Source organism: Danio rerio, chromosome 25, assembly GCF_049306965.1.
Source record: "Danio rerio strain Tuebingen ecotype United States chromosome 25, GRCz12tu, whole genome shotgun sequence".
In the NCBI taxonomy this organism is placed as follows: Eukaryota; Metazoa; Chordata; class Actinopteri; order Cypriniformes; family Danionidae; genus Danio; species Danio rerio.
Window position 1 is genome coordinate 17736743 of NC_133200.1, and position 20722 is coordinate 17757464.

The following is a 20722-nucleotide window of genomic DNA, read 5'->3' on the forward strand; positions in this document are numbered from 1 at the left end:
ACAAATGTTGATGTTAGATTCAACTGATCACAATTAATTTAATGTTTACTTTAGTTTAAAGCAGTCATGATTAACAGCGCTGATATATAAGTATGTAAAATGTTAATATTTAGTATAATTGATAAAAACTATTAGAAAATACTACATATTTCAGTTAATTAAAACATAGCTATTCAACTGTTCTAATAAATAATAATAAATATAATAGAAATGTGATTATTATGGGTGATTATTCATGATTAATTTCAGATTTTTGTTTTTTATTTCATAAACAACACATCAACTAATAATATTAATATTAATCAACAAATGGTTCAACTAATAATATTTAGATTAGAATTATTAGTAATGTGCAGATGAATATAATTGAAAATGAATGAGATTAAAACGATGAATACAAATTTTTTTGGGGGGGGGGGGGGTTTAGTTGCAATAATTAATAATTTTAAATCTGTTTTAAATAGTCTGTCATTATTAACAGCACTAATATAAAAAATAAATATACATTATAAATTTGAATATTTGATGCAATTAATTGCTATTAATGACATACAACTTATGGACCACGTTAAACAGCCCAAATATAGAGCAGAAAATAATTCCCTTAACTCTACAGCTAAACTAAAAGCATCAGAAAAGCTCTAGAGTACTTAGTCCTGGGCTTTGCATTTTGAGAGGGCTCTAAGTACTGTAAAAGCATCAGTCAAAGCAGGTGCGATGGCAGGCAAAGGCCAGGAGATCAGATCTGCTCAACCATGTAATGAGATACACAACTGACACCTTTTAACACCCTTCACTGTATCAGCTCCATTGTAAACACTGACCCAGATAAAAGCTCAACGAAGAGCTTCTCATAGCCTTACAAAAAAGAAAAAAAGTGGGAAAATGATTTGATTTAGTTTAATTTAAAGAAGTAAATATGTTTAATGATTTAGTTTTTACTTATTTCATTAGAATTGTATTTCAGTAATATTTAAACCGTTAAGTTTTTTTTTCTTTCTTTTCATTAATAGCTTTTCTCTCAGTATAATAGAAAGAAAACATCCAAAATGCACTTTTTATTCTTTCTCAATCTATTTAAGTCTTTAGATCTAAATCCATGTTGAATAGTTTGTTTTTTTCAAAATGATTATTTCCTTGGATTGAGCCATAAATCCCCACTTCAGCAGCCCAAACCTCAAAGTTTGGTCCATATCTATTTTCATAATTTGCAATATTACATATATTTTATTCTATAAAAATCGCCAAAATGTAGTTTTTTTTAACTGGCTGTTTGCAGTATATTTTCTGAAACAGGATACAACATTTTATTCTATAAATCATTGCCAAAATGCTGTGTTTTTTACTGACTTTTAGTAGTATATTTTCTAAATTAGGAAGTGATTAAAAACATACTCAAAATCTCCTCTTTTGACTTTAATACGCATAGAAAATAGTATTAAACAAGAATTTCGAACTCAATTTTATGGATCAAATTTTTATTAGTTTTTATTAGCATATTTAAACAATATTTTTAAAAACTTGTAATATATTTTTTGGTGATTTATAATGTAATCAGTCACTAGGGGAAGTATGCTGTTAATAATTGTTTTACCCTATTCACCTTCAGTGTCTTGTCTTAACCCTTTAATGCACAAGCTATAAATTATATATAGAAAAAACTAAACTTAGACAGGTCACTTTAGAACCATGTAGTGCATCAAAGGGTTAATAGTATAGTATTGTTGAATTTCACAAAAAAGAGAGGCCCCCTAGTGGTCGCTGACTCCGATTGTACTGAAAATGAGAATGAACACTTAAGACTGGGGTTCACTTTACCTTTTCTTATTTCGAATGATTTTGATGGCCACCGTCTCATTTGTCTTGTGATCCAAACACTTCAAGACTTGGCCAAACGATCCTTTCCCAATCACCTCCAGCACTTCATAGCGATAGCCTATATGGTCATGCAGGACCTGCACAGAGTATTTAGAGGACAGAGTCAGCTGATGAACAGCTCAGCAGGATTATTTATGTCTCTTTTTACAGTGCCAGACTTCCTGTTACTTAGAGAAACATCTCAATAGCAATATTGAGATGCAGATACCTTTCTTTTTTGGTGAATTTCTGAAGTTATGCACATCTGGGCTGGACTTTGGTTTATGTTTCGATAGCAAATTGCATTATTTATGTTATTTTTTTGTGATTAACAACACAGTTTTATTACATTAATTTTTTTAACCCTTTTAAGAAATGAGTTGCCATTTATGCTGAATACTAATATCATGCAAAATGATTGAAGAAATATATTATGTTCTGTCATCATGACAAAGACAAAAAAATAGATATTAAAACTACTATAAAAATGTATCTGTTAAACAGCACTTAGAAAATATTTAAATTTCACAAGATATGGAGCTTAAAATATGCCAAAAAATCTACATTTGAATTGTGCTCGTTTTATTTATTAACAGTTGTAATAATAAAAAACAGAATATCATATGCCATTAAATGTCATTTTGAATTTCATATTACAATTTTATTAATTTACTCTTTCCTGTAAATCAACCCTGACTACTGAATCTAATTTTCACAGTCTGAATGTCTGGTTTTTAGTTTTGAGATATTGAATTTGATGTTCAGACTTTCTTAATTTTAAACTACCCAAGTATATTTAGTGATACTTTTTTATTTTACTATTATTATCATTGTTTTTTGTTGTTATCCGCCCAATATAACCAAACATCCAGTGATTGATTAACTAGGAAAAAATTCTCATTTATCCGTTTCGTTCTGTCTGTGCAAGAACTGTCAACAATCCCCCAGACAGTCTCACGTGCTGTGCAGACCCACAGAGACGCGCCTTTTTGGGACTTAAAAATTTGTTTGCCGTAGGAGTCTTAATTTCCTACAATATGTCCGGATATCGAATCAAATTCAGATAGTTTTGTCATATTTTAAGCTCCATAATAAGAGGACTTATAATGTTGACTTTAACCACACACACACACACACAATCGCAATATCTGATTAATTAATTATAGAAAATGTGATTAGTTGCTTTTTAAATTGTTTTACATAATCTAACAGCACTAACACATATGTAAAGCAGAGAATCTTATATTCGATCTGATTAATCATTATTAATGACAATAATTCATTCATACTCCTACAGCTTAGTCCCTTTATTTATCAGGGGTCGCTACAGCGGAATGAACCACCAACTATTCCAGCATATGTTTTACACAGCAGATGCCCTTTCAGCTGCAACCCAGTAATAGGTGCGACAATAATATATATAAATATATAAATACATATAAATGTTCATATGTAAATATATATATAATGTTAATTATAGGTGTGATTAGTCATGATTAATTGCAACTAATTGCAAAAACAGTGCAGCTAATTGGCTGTTTTTCAAAGGTGGATTTAATTGGATAATCAAACATTAATTAGAAATGGTTATATCAAGTGTGATTATACAAGTTAATACATATAATAGATGACAGAAAACTGTGCAATCAGTTGATTTCTTTCTAAAATTTGGCTAATCATGATTAACAACTCCACTAATAAATATTTATTAGACATGATATTTTACAGACGATTAATTATGATAAAATGACCGGTAACAGACTTGCTGTTACTACCTGTTACTTTCGCTGAAAGATTTCAGAAGGAAAGCACAACTGAACTGCTTGACATGTGACTTTGTTTACATGTTTCGACTGCAAATGCCAGCGCTGTGAGTCTTTAAATGGTCGAGGGTGAAGGAATTCAGTCTAATGGCAAGTAAACGTTTTGTGAAAGGCACATTGACGGTGCTGACGGCAGACTGCCTGTGGCTGAATTATCCAAACTCATGCTGTAATGCAATTTCATCATTTATGGAGTTGAGTTGAGTTCAAGTTGAAAATGAGGTCAGTATGTCAGCCAGTAATCTAACAGCAATCTTAAAATGTATCTCAAATGATAACTCTTTATTTTTCTATTATTTAATGAATACTGAAAAATATTATATGTTATGCATAGAAATAAATATAATAAACATGGCGAAAATATAACAAAAAAGTTAATAAAACTATTTCATTGTAAAATAAAAAATGAAAATAAATATGAATAAATTATTAATAAACTTTTAAAGCTATTTATAGGAATAGTAACAAGAGCTCCATGATTCTAAACTAACATTGCCAGGCAAGTAATATGATCACAAGAAGATATATGATATATCATGACCTTGATTTAAGTAGTTGGCATTATTGCCATGATTAAACACCTAATAAAAAAGATTTAACTAAATAAAACAATTTACAAAAACATAACAATATAAATGTATTTATATTAATAAATTCTGTATCAGATTCTCAGTGATTCTAAAATAACACTGAATTATTAACATAATCCCAGTCCCAGAAAATTGAATATCGTATCTCGATATTCGTATCTCGGTATAGGATATTCAATCCCAGAAATTAACATAATCCCAGTTATATAAATTATGTTTTAAACACAAAATAAGAGACATTTTATAGCATCTAACATTTAATCACCATGCTAATCAAACAATCAATAACATATACAGATTTTGAAAAACAAAAGCTACTTTTACATATCATTCAATTCTATTATAGACACTGATGATACTAAAATAATGGTAACACTTTACAATAGGTTTTCATTAGTTAATTTATTTACTTACATTAACTAATCATGAACAAAACTTGTAAAGCATTTATTAATTATAATTCAACATTTACAGTACTAATGCATTATTCACATCCATATTCATGCTTGTTAACATTAGCCAATGCACCGTGAGTTGATAGGAGCTAACAATGAACAACTATATTTTCATCAACTAACGTTAAATAACATGAACAAATACTGAAATAAATATATTGTTAATTGATCATGTTAGTAAATGCATTAACTAATACAACCTTATTGTAAAGTGTTACCAAAATAACTGGCTGGAAAAAAGACATGATATATAATATCTAACCTTTAAGTAGCTGCCATGTTCATCATCATAGCCTGCATTCTGTGGGGATCCCTGGGAGCCTTCAATCTTCTTTGTGTCTAAACCCAGATACCAGATCTCAGAGTAATCCATGATCTCCTCCCGCTCATATTCTGTTAACTGGTTCTGGAAGTGTTTCAGTGCCGCTGTTTTGAGGATGAAAAACAATGCACATTAAATAAATATATAAACTGCTACGTAATCCAATTAACCAGGGAAATATTTTAAAAAATACAGTACAGACCTATTTTTAGATGTTTTAGGAGCAAATCGGTGACTAAAATAATAATTTATTAATAAAAACAAAAACAATGCAAGTCATACTTGTTGGAGACATTGGCAGCCTCTGTCCTTCATATGTTCTGATCTTCTCAAACTTATTAATAATGCTCCTGGTTAAGGATTCAGACAAGTTTTCCACCGACGAACCAAAGCGATTGGGAAACTGTGGCCTTGGTCTCTCCTCCTGTGTAATAAAAAATTAAGGAAGGATGAAAATAGTCCTTATGCAGACATTCAGACTATTATACTCTATGTATTTAACGCTCAAAGCTGTCTTCATCAACTGACCAGCATTTTATTTTACGTTATGTTGTTGTTATATAAATGTTAATAACACACATTATGTGTATACTGTAAAAAGTGATTAATTGACTTTACTTAAAATAAAATAACATTGTTACCTTATAACTATTAAATAAACAAACTATGTGTGCAATTATAAAAGGCAATGGGCTTGCTTACTTTTTAAAGTAAAGTAACTAATCACTTTTTTATAGTGTATATATAGTGCATGGAAAAATTATCTAAAAATAATTATATTAATTTATATTTAATCAGTATCTAAAAAGCCCCTTAAGAAGCGGCATTACGTTGTGACAAATGTGGTTCAAACAATAGATTTGCGACAGTTCTGTAAAAACTTGTCACTGCATCAGGGGTGCCGAACTCTGTTCCTGGAGATCTACCTTCCTGCAGAGTTCAGCTGCAACCTTGATCAAACACACCTGTCTTTAATAAACAAGTGCTCCTTCACATTCTACTTAGTTGGATAATTGTGTTTGATCAGGGCTAGAGCTGAACTCTGCAGAAAAGTAGATCTCCAGGAACAGGGTTGAGCACCCCTGCAATACATTTATTTATGGAATGATAATGATAATGCATTTTGGTAGTCCAGCTATAACCTGTTGTTTTTTTGGGAAACACACCCATGATTAGTCTTGCACAGACAGATGGCAGAAGGTCTGGACTTAATCTAACCCAGGCTCATTATTGATACGTACCCCTTTATACATTTCTGGACAGCGTGAAATACATCCAAGGAGGTTTGTTTTTTTTTGCAGTTTTTGTTTTTTGCGAATTCTCCAAAGGCTGCTCTGTACGCTTTTTCAGATCTCAAATTTCTCTTGCGAATGCTATTTGTGCCTACTGTTCTTGCAAACATCCATGCCCCATCAACCGATATCACCGATATATAACCGACAGTGTTTTCAAACGCACCAATTGACCAGCCTTCCCTAATCCCAACCAATGGCATTTTCAAAAGCAATCCAGAAAAAGAAAATTATTTATTTGTTTATTTTTTCCTTATTTAAATTTTTTTTAATATTTTTTGCTTTCTGGAACTGTTCTGCATGAGACTCGAACCCTGTTGTCATGATCAAGTCTGCTCTGTCTCATGTCCGCCGAAGTACGTGGCGAGCTACTGGGCAAACTGGTAAAAGTGTAAAAGCTATCCATATGGAGGTAATCGGTCAACTGGTGGCGCTAAAAGAAACAGAAGAAATCTGTGGCGTCATACCACCCAGTAGCGCTCGCTTTTAAGACGAAATGCAGCTATATGCAGCTCTGGCTACATAATACGCACTCTCTAGAAATGTATATGGGGTACATTTTCACAACGTGCCTGTGTTTATAACAGCTTTCTGACTTTATCACAGTTTTCATTGATCAAGAACCACCCAAAAGGTCATCTGACAATTAAAGAAACCAGTCACAGTTCTTTTTTGCTCAGCTTCTTGTTTGTAACATATCTACAATTGCAAAGTGGCTTGCGCCCTAAAAATCATGAATTGAACAGCATTGTCTTCTGCATTTTCTTTTCGTCCTAACTTGCGGTCTTTCTCATAGGTGTAAACAATTTCTACTAAATGTATCAACGGATGTAAACCTGTTGACATGATGTGTTAGGCCAGGGGTCACCAATCTCCGTCCTGAAGGGCCGGACTGTGTTTATGCAGAGTTTAGCTCCAACTTGCCTCAACACATCTGCCTATAAGTTTCAAGTATACCTAAAAATACCTTAATTAGGTTGTTTATGTGTGTTTGATTAGAGTAGTAGCTAAACTCTGCAGAACACCAGCCCTCTACGAACAGGTTTGGTGACCCCTGTGTTGACTGAGAGAATTTGCATCTCCAATTTGCATCTCCAAGCAACAGGGTATGTGATTCTGTGTTTGTTTTGTTTAGAAATACTTGAAAGTCTGGTAGAATTTGATGCTTAGTAATTTACCGCAGCAGTGCCCAATCCTGCTCATGACGATTTTGCCTCCAACACACCTATCAGGAAATTAACAGTGAGTCTGAAAATCAGGATTCTCATACTTCGGATGTTTAATTAGGGATGGAGCTGAACTGTCCAGGAACAAGACTCAGAGATCTCTGATTTAGTGCATAATGCCCAGATTTTCTATTTAAATCATTGTAATCCTGCTCTTGGAGTGCCAGTGTCCTTCAAAGTTTAGTTTCAACAAGCCAAAAAACTTGTAATGGCCCTGATATCATTTGTTCACTATTCCCTACATTAGTCCACTTGAATGAGTAAATGAAAATGTATAAATATTAGTAATTCCAACAACAAAATTTTGGGTGGGCCAAAAAGGCTGTAGCTCTTCATTTGACTCATCCACTCTATCACGTTATACTGGAACTCTCCAGATTGCAAGATTCCAAAGGTGGATGGATAACTCAGCTGCAAGCGTCATTTTCAAATGACATACAGGAATTGAATCAGCATGACCATTATAATGCATTTTGGGTTAAGCTGTTGAGATGATAATAACTTGGACTTGATATGTTGGTGCACTATGGGATAGAATGAGAGCAAGCAATGAAGTTCACAATGAATGGACATTACAAATGGCTGGTCTTCTAATTAGTGAAATGGCAGAAAGGGGGTTTAGTTAGAGTTGAAGATAAACTCTTCAGGTTTGTGACCCGTCAGGAACGGGTTTGGGCACCCCTAATTTACAAAGTCAGGAATTGTATGATGAATCTCACTCTATAGTTTGAAGAGTGAAGATCATTTCAACTTCCAACAGGACAATCATTCCAATGTAGTCCAAATCCACTAAATCTTAATTCTCGAGCGACCCGTTCAGTCTCCAGATTTAAATGAAAAGATTAAAGAAAGCCACAATGATGCAAAAAAAGCAAAGATTATCAGCGTTCCTAAGTTTTGCATGTAAGGAACAGGCCAGGATTCCAGTGAAGAAGTGACAGATGCTTGTAAAAGGCCAGAGTTTACATGTATTGAAGGTTATATATATATATATATATATATATATATATATATATATAACTTTTATGGGTGCATACTTCTGCACATTATCAATTTAAGATAATTTGATGCTTTTTTTCATCAACTTTATGCCTTCAGAATTACTGTATGTATATTGCAATGTATATAAGTAGCACACTTTACTAGTTTATAGATTGGCTGTTTCTCAATATGCGTTCTTCAGCGGTCTTGCGTCCTCGTGTTCTCGTGCAACGTCATCATCAGCTGCCTAAGTTCAGTTCCAATACTCAAGACCGCAAGTACAGAGGACGCTTGAAACTTCCCGGATGTGTTCTTGATATCGAGGACGCACCGATGCAGACTTGAGGACCGAACTCGCTCTGGAAGTCCCAGAAGTCATTGCGACTGGCGGTGGGAAGCGCAGCATTTTATTTAGATTTATTATTAAAGTTCAGAGATATCACTTATTTACCTCAGGACTTTCCCTAAATGAAACGGTGAAAGTAAACATTAACATGAATATCTTAATAAAGGAATAAACAAATTAAGGATTGTTTGTTTGCTGAAATTCGTATTAAAATTTGTTTTATTTATATTGTGCAGAGTATACGTTATTTATAATGTTTTTATGCAAAGTATATATTTTGAAGAGGGGAGAAACAATAAATTGTTGTATAAATGCTGTAATGTTTAAATAATTTCCATTTAAAACACGTGAAGGTCATGTGACCATCAGGAAGAACGCAGCATCTCATTTCTCAAAGGACGCATTCTCTGCCCTCGCGGTCTCCTGAGTTCGTTCTTCCGAGGACACCTGGCAAGACTGGTCTCCACAAGACGCAAGTCCGTTCTCTGCGTTCTTGGAATTGAGAAACAGCCAATGTCTTACAGTTTGAGAGGTAAATCATTGTGGTTACATTTGTATAATCAAACAAATCTGACACATTGTCTCACAATAGCAGTGGACCAGTGGCATTGTAAACACCTCAGGAGCTTTGAAGTGTTTTTAATATAGGATGTTTTTTATGGGTTACTGTACTTAGGGTTCAAATTTTACACCCCTGAACATACAGCTAAACAAAATGAACTGTGACTGGTTTACAATGTCAGTCATTTAGCTTCCTGTGTGTGTCCTTGACCATTAAAACCTGCAAAGCACTTCAAACCTTCTGCTGTCAGTCCGAGATTCTGACTTTGCAAGACCAAATGATGCCTAGTGTTTACCATTTTTTTTCGAATTCTAAAAGGGTTGTGTTATGTTTTACAGCAGGTGTTATCTTACCTGATTCCCCTGAGTGCTTTGCACCAACTGTTTGACAATGCTTGGTAAGGTTCCATTCGAATGCAGAAGTTTGCCATTGGTCACCAAAACTTGCTTAACAGGAGCCTCTAGTTGGGGCAAAGTACCAACGCCTGTCCCACACTTCTAGAAAAGAAAAGAATACAATACACTGAGCACCGTTCAACGTTAAACACTCTACAAATCAGTAACAAGGGCCAACGGGGGGAAAGATACGTGAGCTTCACACAAGCTGCGTGGCCAACGGCCCCAGTGAACCGACCCCCTGCGTGGAGGATGGAATTTCAGCTTTAGACTGAGGTGGGGACAAAAGCAGCGATTGGGCAGTCTTTCAGAATCACACTATATACCATAAATCTCACATTTTGATATGTAATAGGAATGAGGTATACAGGTTTTCTCTTGCACGCTTCTTCATTTTGTCAGTATCTTCTTTTAGAAGGATTTTAACGAAAGGTTCGCTGTGAAGCGAATGTAGGGCACCACACAAGGGAGGGGCTCATTCGTCGCTCGCAGGTTTTCCCCCATCTCATGGTTCAAAGCCAACGCTCAACAAACTTCTGGGCTGAAAAAAGAGCATGTGTGTCTATAGATAGATGCGATATTCAATTTCATATGTTCTGGAGATACTGCGGTATCTGCCAGCTTGATCGTGACGCATAGAAACAGAAGCTAAATATAGCGTTGAGGGAACCTGCAGAGACCTACAAGAATACAGTAGGCTCCACGTAAACAATTCAGGTACAGCAGCTGTGCATTAAAACCCACAGCTGAATGGATGCCAGGTGCTTTAGAGGTGCGTGTGAAGAGATCACCCTCAACATTAAAGATTTAACACAAACGCTTTCCATAGGTGCTTGGAGGGATCGTCTATTGTCATCTATAGATAGCGGAGAAACAATGAAAGAATCAATTCATGCTAAAGCATCAGGGGAATGAAAATGTGCACGTTAAAGGTCCCATGAAATTAAAATAAATAGTTTTTTTAGATGTTAGTATTAGTATTGTTATCTATAAGCTAGTGTGCTCCAAAATGTAGAAAATATAAAACTGATAAACACGTAAAGCTTGTAGTTTGCCACTTTCATCTAAATGGATCAATGGTTTTATTCACGTCACCTCATTCTTCAGTTTCTCAACACATAACCAATCAAATGCTCTCTAGTATCTGAAATGCACTGCGCCCTTCAAGATGCTTCTCATTTACTTTTCATTTGATGCGCTTAAGCTCAGTCCCTCTCATTGGCAGAGCGATGAATAAACAAAACGCTGCTGGCTGTTTTTAAAAAGGAGGAGGAGCTACACTATGTCCCACCCTCTCTTCGTGTTTTGGTTAAGATTAGGTCAAATATCGAATAAAACTGCACATTTCAAAGCACTTCATGGAACCTTTAAGGCAAAACTAAACATTGAGAAGTGAAAGGTTTAGAAAACTATTAAAACGAATACCGTTAAATATATCAATATCATCGGCTTTGCACAATGTATTGCAAATGCATCAATTTCTAAAAAAGAAAAACACTACCATACATTGACTTGTTACACTATGCATGTAACAAGTCAATAGTGACTGATTTTCATGTTACTTCAAAATATCTACTTTTGTGTTCAACAAAATCAAGAAATATATAAAAGGTTTAAGTAAATATTGTGTACATTTTTGTGTAACTATCCCTTGAACATTAAAATTGCTGTTACTCTCACGTTAGATCAATTTAGTGTCCACAAACACACAAAATACCATAAAAGGACCATTCAATGAACAGTCTTTTAACATTTTAATAACCTAAACCACTATAAAGCACCCACTATAAAGTGATTTTGAAGTATTTTCATGCAACCATCAATGCAAGGAATGTTCTGACCACAAATTAAATTCAATAGCCATTTAAAGTTCTTCCAGCCCTATTTGACTGCTTTGCGTCCTTGGCATTTCAATTCATCATTTGAACCAAATTCCTTTGCACCTCCTCACAGATTTCCTCCCTTTGTGCATCATCTTGATCAAATCATCAGTGCTTATGTTTTCCTCCATGACCAAGGGCTCACCTGTGTGTAGGTGCAGTTGGGTCCTATTTTAGTGTTGTCGGCCTGAGCCCTGTGTGGGTGAGGGAAAGCCTCGGGTCTGGCTGACTGTGAAAGAGAGCGGAGGAGAGACGTCATGAACATCCGTAGCCGAACGAGTGGGATGATGCCTATATAACTGTGCGAATCATTTCTGTTATTCAACACAGCCCAATGACTCATCTTCAGTTCACTGAGCTATCTTGATTTCAATTCAAAAGCTATTTCCATGACGCCCTCGTTCACGACAGATGATCAGTTTGGCCTCACATCGCATTGTTAATATGATTGTGATACTAACTGTAAAAGAGCTACAGTAAAAAAGAAGTTTAAGACCATCATTTCATTTGGTTTTAACACGTTTTTATATTATTTACAAAGATAACCAGAAAACGATCAAACTTTTAAAGCTTTGAGGGATGAAAAACAGCAGAATTATTTTTTTGTAAATTAGTTTTAAAATATAGTAGAAAGTTATTTTTAATGTAACCGTGTTTATGACAACAAATGACAATTTAATGTAACAATTGTCAGTTACATTAAATTGGAAAGTTTACAGAATGATCTGTAAAATTTTGTAGATTTATGTTTGATTTCTTTCTCTTTTTTTGTAAACTACAGTTTGAAAACACTCTTAATAAATGATTTTTTTACTTATCCAAACTACTTAATTAAAAAGAGCTAAAACAACACAATTTTTGAGGTTTTAGGGGAACAATTTTATTCTGTCGCATTTAATCCACTAAAATTTGTAAAAAAAAAAAAAAAAAAAAAAAAACATCAATTTTAACTTAATCGATTTCTGTTGTGAGAACATAAAGAAATTTTTACAGTGGATGTTGTCTTATGCATAATTATACATACATATATATATATATATATATATATATATATATATATATATATATATATATATATATATATATATATATATATATTTTTTTTTTTTTTTTTTTTTTTTAAACTTCATTTATTAATTTAAATGAAAATGTTAATACACTGTAAAAAAAAAACAATTAGTCATGACAGCATATGTTTTTAATTCATTGTAAACTAAGTTTATCATGTTCTAACTTAATTTTAGAAGTTATGCAAGTTGTTTTAAGTCAGTTTAACAAAATATGAGTTCAATGGACTCATAAGGTTAATTTGATTAAGCTTAAAATTTTAAGGCAACCAGGATTTTTTACAGTGTAGTTATGTTAGTATAATTGCTAAACTGCTATTATATTTTATGTATTTGTTTTAGTTTGGTAATTTAGTTGTTTTCTCATTTTTATTAGGTTTTAATATAGTTGTATACTTATATTTTTTATAGTTTTAGTGTAATTTTTATTAGTTTTTTTCAACTAATTTGGCAAGCAAATCTGCCAGTTTTTTTCTTCTTCTTTTATTTCTGAATTTCTTTTTCTTGCAAAGGGCATTAGTGACGTCTAGACTCCTTGACTTGATGCTTCACACTTCACAGCAATCATCTCCCAACTAATATTCCCCCTTGAGCGATCAAGGATATCAGCGATGACTACAATCACTCATGATTGCGGACCCGCGAGTAAACAGGCCCACATCCATCTTAATCAGGCCTCAGCTTGCGTCAATAGCGCTGACAGATAACATAAGGACAGATGAAAAGCCCCAGCTAAACTTAGTGCCTCTCGGTATGGGCTGCCATACAAACAGAGCATGTTAAACACATACCGGTACACTGTAAAACACAACAAGTTACGGTAACTAAACAAACCATTTAAATCTAAAAACTAATATTTATGGGTAATGTGAACTTCATGAAATATTGTTAAATTATAATTCCAGTTAAATGCACATATGAACCTTATATAAAATGAAAATACATGCCTTACATGCTTACATTTTTGTGAAACGTAAAATACGTTGCTCCGGGTATGTTTCATTGCATGTTTTAGATGACAAATCCACTAGAGGGTGCTGTTTACATTTTTGAGTATCTGAAATATATTACTTAGGCTGTGTTTTGTTATACGTGTCAGATACACATGCTTTTTGTGCAAGTCCATAAGAAGGCGAGACATGTCCTACAGATCACCTTGCTAACGATTGACAAAAACTCATTTACTGTTTTAAAAAGCAAACATAAAAGAAAGTCCATCACAGCTACATAGATTTACCTTGATTTTACATCAGTTTTAGCTCTTTTGTAAAACATTGCTTCACTGGAAGTTGTCCGTATGTTGATGGATAGGTGAGACAAACATATTTAATTACAAATCATAGACACTAGATATGTTTCCATTTAAAGATGCTATTAAAATTTATGCGCAAAACTGGAATATCTCATAAAAGACATGTAAATAAAGCAGAGTTTCCATCCAAAGAGTCAAAGAGAACAAAATCGTTATGTCCTGATTTACTGACGCCAAATATCAAAAGTGAAAATGGAATTTTCTGCAATTCTGTGAATTTTTTCCTTATTTGATAAATCACTTCGTATCAGAAGACAACGGCGACACATAATGAATGCGTGGTGTTGTTTAAAGGCCTGAGACCCAGAGCTCTTAACAATTCTGAAGGTAATTAATAATATAGTAACACATACTGAAATGGTTTGGCATTTTAGAATGACAAAAACAACAATTCAGACGTTTCATAATGTGATGAGTCTGCTGGTTTGTCCATTCACACACATTATCATCATCTAATGACCTCTTATAACAAAATCACATGACCTTTTTGTAATGTGCATACTGGAATTTGTTTGGTAAAAGTGTTTACATCGTAGTTTATGCACATCTTTTCTTACCGAATAAAAGTTTATCTTACTCAGTTATGCGCATATTTTTGTTGTTCACATTTACAAAATTGATGCACATCTTGGCATTTCCATCAACCATTTTTTGTCACAAAATGCACATAAAAATAGCTGGATTGAAACTAATGTTTAGTTGATTTGTGGTTTTTATTTGGTGTTCTGCTCAAAACTGCTCAAACTGCTCAAAAATAATTCTACATTTGTCCAAAATATGTTCTAGTAAATATCATTATTGTGAAAAGGAACAAAAGTTGGTGCCATTACACTGCATCGTAGCACTTATTGTACCTTGAAATGCATGTTGAAGTACATTTTTATTTTTAATTTAATTGAACTGAGTTTCTGGATCTTAGTTTTGTTTTATAAAACTCTGTTAAATTACTAATTTATTTTATTTTTAAAAGTATATACAGTACACCAATGTTATCATAAAAGAGACTGTACTTGTGGCAAAGTATGCACATTCTTTACCCAGCAGGCACACAACATCATAAGACGTTGGGTTAGATTTACGTCATGATTTCAGGACAGGTGACCAAAATTTAATATCTAGCCAGCGGCTAAGGACAATGCTATTTTGCGTTGATATTTGTTTGATATCAGCTTGTGTTGGAAAGCGACTAAAATCCACCGTCTGATAGATGTCATAGTGGTAACGTCCACACAACGTAAAGGCGTAACATGATTAGAAGTTGATTTGGTTGATTTTAAGTTGATTTTAATTTGGAGGTTGGACTTTGACATCAGCCTGACATTGGGTTCTGATGTCAACCCAATTTTCATTTCCAAACAAAATCTAATGTCCCCATGACGTTGGGTTACGTTGCAGGCAATGATCTTCAATTGACTGTCACCACAAGCTCTAATCATCTGAACAAGGGAAACTCTCAATCTCAAACAGAATCCTTTTAATCTCAAAATAACATGATATTAAACAAAACAAAAAAACTACCCAAATAGTTCTTGAGCAAAAACACAACAATATACACTTAATTTTAACATCCAATATCCTTCAAAATAAATAAAAGCACGATTGGAACTATACATTAGCGTTAACTCATTCTATTTGGGTTCTGCTTAATATATTGAGTCACTGAGTAACTTTTTTTTTTCCAAGTACAACCAACTTTAAGTAACATTTGAGTAAAAATATTTGGTTAAATACAGTGTAGAGCAGAAGTCAAACAGATTGACCAAGAAACACAGACAATACATCCAAATACAAACTAATATGGCTCTCTCACACTCTTAATCCACAGGGGTCAGTCTAAAACATATGGTGGTTTTTGGCACAGAGCATCGGAGGGTTTAGCTATGCAGATGTGTCGGGTCTTATCTGGATTCATTCACTGTACAGGCTTACAGGGGGATCAGAGAGGACACGGATAGCAACAAAGAGATGTATTTGGAAAACAGGCAGTAAAAATTTGTTGCATTTAGACTGCGTGCAGTCAGATGTGCAATGTGAGACTCGGGCTTTAAAAGACTCATTCAAATATTAACACCTTTGAGTTTCTATGTTCGGGACCAAAGGGTTTGTGTTACAATTTGTGGGTCAGTGCTTTTCTTTAGCAAATTCATCAGTCAGGTTTATTCGCCAATGAAATAATTGAAAAATCGTTTGTTTCTTTAATTTGGGAGATGGGATATTTCTGATCTAAATTCATCAGGTATGCCCGGTATACTGATATCATGGAGGATTATCAGTCTGCAAGATTTTTTTATTTATTGGTGTTGATTGATATCAGATTTCTAATCGTCTAATCAAACACTCACTTAAATGTATTTTATTAGAAATCCCTGATACAGTTTCAAAAATTAACAGCTCATAACAAAATAAACTAATTAAAAAAGTGAAAAACTTACAATTCAGTAAGACTTCCATTGTCATGGGACTTTTAAATCAAATGTTTAAGCATTTACAATACTTGATTTAAAATGCAATACTGTAGAATTGAATTATTAGAAAATAAAAAAAATTCTAAACTTTACATTTGCCATATAATTTGAACATTTTTGACAGTCATACATTTTCATTTTGATATCTAAATATTATTTTAATATTGGCCATATCACAAAATGTTTGTTATCAAGTGAATCCTTGGAATTTTTACATCATTTTAATATCATTGAGTTTTTATTTTAATTTTTGTTTAAATCAAGTAGTGTTTTTGTGTATTTTTATGTTGATTGTTACTTTAATTACATTTTTAAATTAGCTAAAATAAAATTAGCATACATTTTTTTAAATATTATTATTCTTTTGCAGAAAAGATTTCTTTTATTTCCTGAAACAATTTAGACTTTAGTGTTAGTTTACTACCTGTATAATAATCCTGAAAGGTCCTACTCATATCTAAATGACTTTCACTTTAGAATTTCCTCAAATATTACATCCCTTCTGCTATTTAACAGATTAATTGATATTAAAGCTACACCAATGCCCACACATTTTGCTAGCTCATACTAAGACAGACCAATTTGGGTCACCACATTGAAAAAGAATATGGTCATGAGCAAAATTCAAACCACACCCTGAAAGGATCAAAAATACATCATATGCCTTTAATATATATATTAATACTCAGAACTCTCTGTGCCTTTCATAGTAACTTGAAGTTCAATTGCCTTAAGTTCATACTTAGACACTGAGGATTTTAACCAAGCGAACCATCACATGTTCAGACCAAATATACTCATGCAGTTGCAAGGCGCGTTAATAACATCAATCTCTGACAATATACAGCTGTCAGTGCAGTTTATTTCATTATACAGATCTGCGAAATAAATCTCAATGATGGACTGGTGGGATGAACAGAGGATTGGGACTTACATAATTTATTTGTAACCTTGCACTATAGCATTATACTAATAAAACTGAAAATACTCAGAACAGAACGCAATCAAGCGCTCTCGTGTTACTGTGAGTTAAGTTTCTTAGAAGGCAAAATGCAGTGAAATTTGAGCAAGCAACCCCAAAAAAAAAAAAAAAAAACAATGTGAGAAGGTTCTTTATTACCCGGCAATAATTGGTGTGGTAAATAAAGTTTCTGCTTCTGAAAAGTATACTTATATAGATTATACACACATATAATTGAATGATTCAACAAAACACATTGGTCCAAAAAAAAAAAAGGCCTTCATTTGTTGTTATTAAAAACAGGATTGTTTCACTTTTATAATTCTTCTGAAGTTCAAACATAGATAATTTGTTTGAAATGAATATGAATTATGTCAGGTTTATGTTATTTCAATGCTCCAAACATATCACAACATATCTATTTTAAATTTGTTATTTGTTTGCAGAATAAAGCATTTTACTTAAATTATAAATCGTAAATGAAGATAAACTGACAGTTATAAGGAGTTGTCTCTTTTTTATTTAGTTGTATTATATGCTTAAACTATAACATATGTGAATAATAGTTAGATATATTATTCGGTATATTAATTTAACTGTAAACAATCAGCTTTTTGACATATATAAGCTGTATAGCTGTATTTTATATAAGCTGTATAGGCAGTATGGTGTTAAATACACAGTGTAAGTTAAACCTTAAAACTAATAGTTTATATTGAACCATTAATCGAATACCTGTTAAGCATAATACATTATGTTATGTATATCAAATAACATTTAAATATTAAACTTATTATTTAAACCTATAAAGGCTCCTACTCCAGTGCAGCCAGAACATGCACATAATATTCTGCACATAAAATATAAACTTATTTACAAGAGCGCATCCATAGGAAAGCGCAAAGTGATGTAATACATTACCTTGTTATTAATTTCAGGAAACATGTCGCTTTTTGACACGTGGATTTTCAACACATCCAAGTCATAAGGCATAAGGAGTGAGAAAGAAAGAACGCGCTTGTTGTTAAATCCAGCGGGAAACTTGCACGCGCATCTCCAGAATCCTTTAAGACACCGGAGCCCGTCCTATCAGCACTGCTAAACCGCGGCGAGAACTTCACGAAATGAAGTCTTTCCCCGGCGAGGAGGAGAGGGGCTGAAAAGCGTCGTCAGCAGAGGATTAACGAAAAGAGGCAAGCTGTCGGTCTGCTCCACTTGACGTGTATGCTCCGAGATATGCCACCTGTTCAGGTTTTCCAGCCTCGACTGCACTCTATATAGATTTGTTTACGTGCGTTTACCTATCACTGAACCCTTATTCCTGCCATCCTAGCGCGCTGCGTTTGTTTGCCAAGTCATGGCGCTCCTAAAGTGGTAATCCAGGACAGTTATGGCACAATGTCTGAATGTGCAGCTACAAGACGAGCTCTAATAACACGAGCGGAGTTGAGTTTTTTAGCGTGTACTTGCCTTCGCTGACAATTTCCTCGCTTTGACACGAGCTTTGGGCATGAACGGCACCGCCTTTGCCGCTATCTGTTTACTGCCCTCTCTTTAAGTTTCCATCTGTCAACGAACGACGGGACCCCAATAAATAACGCCTATCAGTACATCGTCATTCGCAAAGCGCTGTGTATTTCAAAGTGTCAGAGGAGCAGTGGGCGAGCCAAAAGCTTAAAACGCCCCTCATTCAACCTTATTAGCTCAGTGATTGAGTGGGCTTTGATTTAAAAGGGAGACTGTGTGGAGGCATTAGGAAAAAAAGTAATATTTCATACTATAAATGTGTAGTTCCTCTGAGAAAAAAATCAAAGATTCGGCAGCTAATTACACTAGAGTTGACATTAAATCCAAATGTACTCTTCTTTATTTCATATGCATATATTACTTAGTATCGTGCAGCTTAGTCACATCGGTCGGTCGCCACTCTGGAATGAACCGCCAATTACTCTGGCATTGGTTTTATGCTGCGAATGCCCTTCCAGCCGCAACCCAGCATTGGGAAGCACTCATAAACTCTCTCATTCACACACACGTGCATTCACCACAGTTACTTTAGTTTGCCCAATTTATGCTGCTTGTCTTTAGACTGTTGGGGAAAAGGGAGCACTCAGAGGAAACGCAAACACAAGGAGAACTTGCAAACTCCACACAGAAATGCCATCTGGTCCAGCCAGGACTCAAACTAGTGACCTTCTTGGTGTGAGGCAACAATGCTAACCACGGAGCCACTTAGTTATTTTGTACAAATTACCACCCACCCTCGAAACAATTATCTTAATTTCTAGTACTTCTTCACTTCACATAGAATTCCTTAAGGGCTGGGCTATCAGTCTTTAGGACGGGGCTATCATTGTGTGTGTTTTTTCTGCCATGCCTTTGTGTGAGGCAGTAGGTTGAACAAATAAGATTCCATCTCTAAAAATTTAGCTCCTCATTCTTATTATCATTGGCCATCTGAAAACATCCTACACCAGAGGATGCCGATGGTGATTCCAGTGGACAGTAAAATCCTCCACAACCGTGCTTATATACAAACTGGCATTCAAATCTTCCTAATATTCAATTTCCAACAAATCCAAATGGTTCACAAAGATGAAATCATGCAACAACCAAGTCTTATTTCTCATTTCAGTAAACATTTCATATAGATGTACTGTACATCATCATAAGGGAAAAAGGATTCTGTTTCATGCTAACTTTAAAGGCGGTATCCTCTTGTGACAGAGGCCATTTTGAGATCTCACAACTAGGGCTGGGTGATTAATCGAAAAGTAATCGAAATCGACAATTAGAACCTATAATCAATCAAATTTTTCTAGGTCAATTTTTTCAATCCCATTCACGTGTGGAGTAACAAGACCCCGCTCTGTTAAGGCTGAATTATACTTCTGCGTTGAACTCATGGGTATGGTTAGGTGCAGCCTTTTAAAATCAAGTAATGCACCCTTCATTCAAAAATCTCTCACTTGTAATATATGAGCATATTTACTGCACAAAACCCGTCAGTGAACTGTGAGGGCAAAATAAATAAACAAACAAATAAAATAATCATTTATTAATCGTAGTCATGTTAAAATGATATACTGAAATATTGCATGTCTGCATATGAATGAAATAAACTGGAGGGTCCACTTTAGACATTCTACAAACTATAAGAAACTGCAATTCAATGTCAACTAGCAGTC

General features: G+C 34.0%; 2 protein-coding genes across 9 annotated transcripts in view; one reads left to right on the forward strand and one right to left on the reverse strand.

The window, feature by feature from the left end:
- Window positions 1-20722, reverse strand: part of dyrk4 (dual-specificity tyrosine-(Y)-phosphorylation regulated kinase 4) — a 62961-nt gene that overhangs the window by 14792 nt on the left and 27447 nt on the right. For 3 of the 8 annotated variants that reach the window (XM_068217517.2, XM_021470665.3, XM_009297955.5), the window contains 5 exons: window positions 11875-11958; window positions 9808-9951; window positions 5330-5471; window positions 4988-5151; window positions 1819-1955 (listed from right to left, as the gene is read on the reverse strand). In XM_068217517.2, coding sequence (XP_068073618.2) covers window positions 1819-1955; window positions 4988-5151; window positions 5330-5471; window positions 9808-9951; window positions 11875-11958 — 671 coding nt within the window. Of the gene's footprint in view, window positions 1-1818; window positions 1956-4987; window positions 5152-5329; window positions 5472-9807; window positions 9952-11874; window positions 11959-18455; window positions 19103-20722 lie in introns of those variants that run through there. The other 5 variants (XM_073943006.1, XM_068217518.2, XM_009297956.5 and 2 more) reach the window with 3 other exon arrangements.
- Window positions 18603-20722, forward strand: part of zgc:154077 — a 59070-nt gene continuing 56950 nt past the window's right edge. The window contains exon 1 of the mRNA XM_073942337.1: window positions 18603-18727. The gene's annotated coding sequence lies outside the window, so the exon portion shown is untranslated. The remainder of the gene's footprint in view (window positions 18728-20722) is intronic.